A 6,075-nucleotide genomic window follows, 5' to 3' on the forward strand; every position below is an offset into this window, starting at 1 on the left:
GGGGGTAGAGAGAATGTCTATGGATCAGGCATCATCTTAAATGCTTTTACATATATATAACTTGTATGTGTATTATATATATAAATATATATATATAAAATATATATAATAGGACCAATCTCATATATTTGCTGTGAGTTTATATAAGAAAAGAGTCCTTCTGCTACCTCCATACCTGGAACGTAGGAGCATCCAGTAAGGACTGAGTGAAACATCAATTTCAATCGTGGTTGAGCCACATCGTAATCTGGACCGAGTGAAAAACCAACTTCCGTTGTGGTTTAGCCACACTGTATTTTGAGTCTATCGGTTATACCTGTTTAGTCTACACTAACTCATACAGTTATCAACAGCAATTTAAACCATTATGCAGGTGTTCTCACTTACAAGTGGGAACTAAACGATGAGAACTCATGAACACAAAGAAAGGAACCACAGATACTGGAGTCTACTTGAGGGTTGAGGGTGGCAGGAGGGAGACTTTATATAAACTCAAAACAAATCTATGAGATTGGTCCTATTATTGTCCCATTTAACAGATGAAGAAACTGAAGTGGAAAGTGTTTAGGTAAGTTGCTGAAAGTCAGACAACTAGTAAGCTGAAGGGCTGGGATTCAAACCCAGGCAAGTAGGCTCCAGTCTGACTCCAGAGCCCTCTCTCACAGCCCGTTTGGAGAAATGTCATTTCCAAAATCCCACCACTTGCTAGTGAAGAACTCAAGGTTTTATGAGTTATAGTAGAAGTTTGTTCCAATAAAACAAACATTTTCGCTTTTCGATCCGCCATCTGCGGTGGAGCCACCACCAAAATGCAGATTTTCGTGAAAACCCTTACGGGGAAGACCATCACCCTCAAGGCTGAACTCTCGGATATGATAGAAAATGTAAAGGCCAAGATCCAGGATAAGGAAGGAATTCCTCCTGATAAGCAAAGACTGATCTTTGCTGGCAAGCAACTGGAAGATGGACGTACTTTGTCTGACTACAGTATTCAAAAGGAGTCTACTCTTCATCTTGTGTTGAGACTTCGTGGTGGTGCTAAGAAAAGGAAGAAGTCTTACACCACTCCCAAGAAGAATAAGCACAAGAGAAAGAAGATTAAGCTGGCTGTCCTGAAATATTATACAGTGGATGAGAATGGCAAAATTAGTTGCCTTCGTCGAGAGTGCCCTTCTGATGAATGTGGTGCTGAGGTGTTTATGGCAAGCCACTTTGACAGACATTATTGTGGCAAATGTTGTCTGACTTACTGCTTCAACAAACCAGAAGACAAGTAATTGTATGAGTTAATAAAAGACATGAACTAACAACAACAACAAAAGCATTTTCTCTGTATATCCAACTGCCTTCCTATGTTAGGCATCTACATCATACAAAAACTTTAAAACATAGCTAATTAGAATCTTCCACAGAGCCTAACCTCCTGAGATACCCTTATTTTTGGCAGATATCTCCTACTGAACAAACTATTGAAGTATTAATCTAGTATTTGGGTTCTCTAGATGTAATAGTTTCTAATTTCTGAATCTTTCTGTCTTTCTTTCTTTCTTTCTTTCTTTCTTTCTTTCTTTCTCTCTTTCTTTCTTTCTTCTTTTTCTTCCTTCCTTCCTTTTCTTTCTTTTGAATATTATGTTGAGATTCATGAAACCCAGGAATGAAGGTCTCAAACTCCTCTCAACATCTAGAATATACTTAGCTTCTCAGAGAAATGTAAACAGTTTGGTCCCTTGGGAATTATTTTTAAAACACTAGTCATCTTTTGTTTTGAAACTCAGCATTAAAAAGTATGTTTTTGGATTATGAAGATTATATCCTTCTACAACGAGGTACAGCAAACGGTAGAAAAAGGAATAAGGTAGCTCCATGAGGGTGTTAACCCAATGAAGCGAGGAAGCTCATTAATGAATAATTTGGAATTGAAATTTGGCCAGAATACCATTCCTCACATTTCTCCAATACTAAGGTTATGTATTTGTACGCAAAATAGAGCAAGAATTGAGGCAATTATCTAGATAGTTTAAGCTACAGACCACTTGCACTGATAACAGCCCACACAATTATAGTCTCTATTGGTTTGGCTGGAATTATTCAGACAGCTGCCTCAATTTTCCCCTTCACTTTCCATCCACAGAGACGACCCAAAGTAAAAGGACAAACCATAGCTGGAATTGTAAATGCAGAGTTCCACATTTTATTCAAAACATGAAACTTGTTAGATTTGAGAAGTCATCTTAAGGGAAAGATTATTCTACAATAACCAGAAATAAATCCCTCAGTCTCTAATTAGAATGACTTACTTGAATCCTAGTTAGCCTTGACAATGCTCTGTTTTTATTCAACTTTCCAAAGTTCGGCAAAGAAAAATAATTATTAAACACCTACTATGTCAGAAACTATGGCAGTGTATTAGTAGAGTTTATTTTATTTCATTCTTTTTAGAAACATTGTCTAAGCAGATAACATTCCATTTTGCAGAGAAATGAAACAGGCAAAGTCAAGATTTTTTTAAATATAAGAAGTTTGCCCAACAGAACACTCTTAGTACATACTTGAAGAAGCAGAGAATTCTTTTGATATGAACCTCAGTATTCCATCCACCGTGGAGACACGGATGATAGAAAAATTTTTAATCGGGGAACTGAAAGGCAGTACCTTTTGATGTCTTTACTGCTTTTAGCGTAACAATCTCTTTAAAAAATAGAAAATCTCCTCTAAATTAGTAATATTAAAAATGAACTGTTTTGTTAACTTTTGCCCCTCAATATCTTGCTAGTAAATTAGAAATCTTAATTACCAAAGTCAATTAGTTTGGCTCAGCAAGATCCAAGAGGAAAAAAATAAGAAAAGATAATAAAATCATATTTGAGAATACTCATATTCACAAATCAATTTTATCCAACAGATGGTTGTTGTTATTCCCATTTTGCACTAGATACAAGTAAATAATACCATCATGTAGTGAAATGAGTCTAGTTTTTGTACAGGCTTTTTGAATCAGAAACTTAATAAAGGTCTAAACTTAACTTTGAAATGTACTTTGAAATGTATAATTGGCCAAACAATTAAATTAAGCAAGAGTGCATTCAAAATAAATCCCAACTAACATGGAGATAAGATCCCAAAGTAGTTCTGACATTTACAACTAGCAGTTGGTCTCTCACCAAGCATTGGTTTTGATCTTTAACCAGAGAAGCAGGTCAGGACGACTTGGGAAACTAGATCCAGTTTCACTGGCCCAGAGCTCATCCTGGTCCTATGGTCTGATTCCTCAAGGATAGGGCCTGGACATACATATTTTGAAAATGTTCCATTCCTCTCCCATTCGGATCAATGTGATGACTGAGATCTACTCCAATAAATAACAGATCCTAATATTTATATTATTGCTAAAACTGAAGCCATTATTTTGAGAAGTTGAACTCCAATACTCTGTTGGTTCTTTCTAAGAATGCCATACCAGGCAAGATGTTCTATGTGAACATAATGGAAATTTGTTACAGCCATGGGGGACAATCATTGCCCATAGTACTTTCAAATGTTTATAGATAAACATCATGGAAGTTCTGCTTTATGGTACCAAGCTTTGGGTTTCTGGACTCTGGGAAAAATACCTCATATATACTATAAATTTTATCTTGGATTAAGCTAGATCTTCAGAGGCTGCCTATGTGCACTAGATTGTCTGACTCCTGAAGGATTTTTTTCGCTGAATTACACTTTAGGTTGTGCCATCAGACACTTGGCTTCTTCTCACAATGACAAAAATCAGTGATTCTGTCAGGTTAGTTCAAGCAATAAGCACAAACCCATGTCTTGCAGGAAGAGCAGAACCACAATAGAGTGAGGTTCCAGGGAAACCTGCTATGTCATTCAGAAATTTCCACAGTCCCCATGATCAGCTGTCTCAAACCTCAGCTCAGCATCAGGGCTTATGGATTACACCATTGCTAGCGCAAGAAAATCATCACCTCTGTGTGTCCTTTTCACTTTGTGCCTATGTATTGTCTCAGCTGCCTCTTGGCCTCTGCAACCTAACTTTTCTCCTTGGCCCTTCAGTTCCTGCCCACACTTCCAAATAATTGCCTCCGCTTTGTACCTATTGTCTTCAAACACCCTAAAAGAAAACATCCAATTGTTTTCTCTCAACTTCAGTCATGCTTTCTAAGCAAAGCTTTTTTGTCAGATGGCCTTGCAGGCCACTAGCCAGTCTGTAAACAGGAGTTACTCTTCAGACAAGTGCCCCTCCTATCCCCAGGCCAATTAGCTGTGGCCATAATGTTTATAATTGGGGCATTGGTTATCTGTGCAAGTGTGTGTGTGTGTGTGTGTGTGTGTGTGCATGTGTGTGTGTGTGTGTGTGTGTGTGTGTGTGTGTGTGTGTTAGAAGGGGAGCTATAGGGTACTTGTAGGCCAGCCAGCTATGGCTAATTTCCTTTCCTTAGTGATCTGTGGCTATTGTAAGCACTTTAAATTTTAGTTTGTCCTGGTTTGCACTGAGGAATAGTACACAAAATATTTATAGAGACTTGTATCGCATTTATTTTAGTTATGTTGTTGAGAATGTACCACTACATCTCACTGAATACAGTTTTCACAGGTCTAGGAGAGAAATTTCTCTTACATCCTGATACAAATAAAAGCTTTGCTTATCATGAGCTTCTGGTTGGTTTTGCTCTTATGTAAAAGATTACATTTGTAAATACCCATTGGAGCAAATCAGGGTTACATTTGTGGTTCACCTCTGGCAACAATACAGAATTTTGTGGTCGGCCTCTAGAGCTCAGCCTATTCCTACTTTTACTTTATTTCATTTTCCTCTTTTGATTTTATTTCACCTATTTATTCTCATTTATTTTATTTTTATATTCTATGATATGTATCTACTTAAGCCACAGCAAATCTTAATTTTAGATGAGATAAGATATTAAAAATGACCAAAGCTGGCCAGGAGCAGTGGCTCATGCCTGTAATCCCAGCACTTTGGGAGGCCAAGGCGTGTGGATCACGAGGTCAGGAGTTTGAGACCAGCCTGGCCAACATAGTGAAACCCCATCTCTACTAAAAATACAAAAATTAGCTGAGCGTGGTGGTGGGTGCCTATAATCCCAATTACTCGGGAGGCTGAGGCAGGAGAATCACTTGAACCCGGGAGGCAGAGGTTGCAGTGAGCCGAGATCAGCCACTGCACTCCAGCCTAGGTGACAGAGCAAGACTTCATCTCAAAAAAAAAAAAAAAAAAGACAAAAGCTATAATTATTTATTAACGTAATTATTCATTCACTAAACTATATTTTTCAAGAAAAAAGCAGTCATATCATTACACTTGTATCTATATAATTCATCCCAGTTCTAGCCACAATGAGTACTTATTAAAAATTTGTTGAGTGAATGAAAATCAATGATTTTTACCAAATATTGGAAGATGATAAATTCCACACTGCAGATATTGAGTAAAATATGCATTTGAAAAATAAGATTATTTCAAAAAAACCAGCAAATTTTATTATATAATCTTGGTAATAATATTGGTCAGATCTTAAATTCTGATTCATCATAGCTACAATATCTCTTTTCTTTTTATCAAACAACACTACTACAGTCACAAATAGCATGAAAGTGAGATTCATTTAAGTTCATAAAGTTTATAAGGATAAAACATGAATTGCATTTTATAATCACTGAAGACCAAAGCCAATACTTTAAAAGCAAATTGTAAATTCTTTTAGTAATTGTTACATTATTATTCATCATTGTAACCTGTCTCTGAATGAAGTTGTATTTTCGTGTTAGTGTCCCTTGAAATATGTAATTCCATAAGCATTCCATTGTGATGAAAGCTCTTGTGTCCATCCAAACAGAGAAAACACTGTATCACAAGTTACTCATGGCAAGTTTTTGGCAGCTACTTAAAGGGGACAAAAAAGAGGAATTTAATATAATTCAATCAAAGACAGGGGAATGCACATGAGAGAAAAACAAGGCTGGACAGAATATTAGTAAAGTCAGCATTATAACTGAATGCAATACTTCATGGTATTTAAGAACCAGCTAGAAGGAATGCATTGTGTTAGCATG

At 36.7% G+C, this 6,075-nt stretch overlaps 1 protein-coding gene across 1 annotated transcript; it reads left to right on the plus strand.

The window, feature by feature from the left end:
- Positions 1 to 809: 809 nt before the first annotated feature.
- LOC116475790 (ubiquitin-ribosomal protein eS31 fusion protein-like) lies at positions 810 to 1,277 on the plus strand. Its single transcript, XM_032754401.2, has one exon. It carries the CDS (start codon positions 810 to 812, stop codon positions 1,275 to 1,277), a length of 468 nt encoding a protein of 155 aa, XP_032610292.1.
- The last annotated feature ends 4,798 nt before the right edge of the window (positions 1,278 to 6,075 follow it).

This window comes from Hylobates moloch, unplaced genomic scaffold (genome assembly GCF_009828535.3).
Source record: "Hylobates moloch isolate HMO894 unplaced genomic scaffold, HMol_V3 SCAFFOLD_2, whole genome shotgun sequence".
NCBI classification, from domain to species: Eukaryota; Metazoa; Chordata; class Mammalia; order Primates; family Hylobatidae; genus Hylobates; species Hylobates moloch.

Coding starts and splice junctions, on each gene's coding strand:
- LOC116475790 (XM_032754401.2), top strand. CDS start 810: ATGCAGATTTTCGTGAAAACCCTTACGGGGAAGACCATCACCCTCAAG.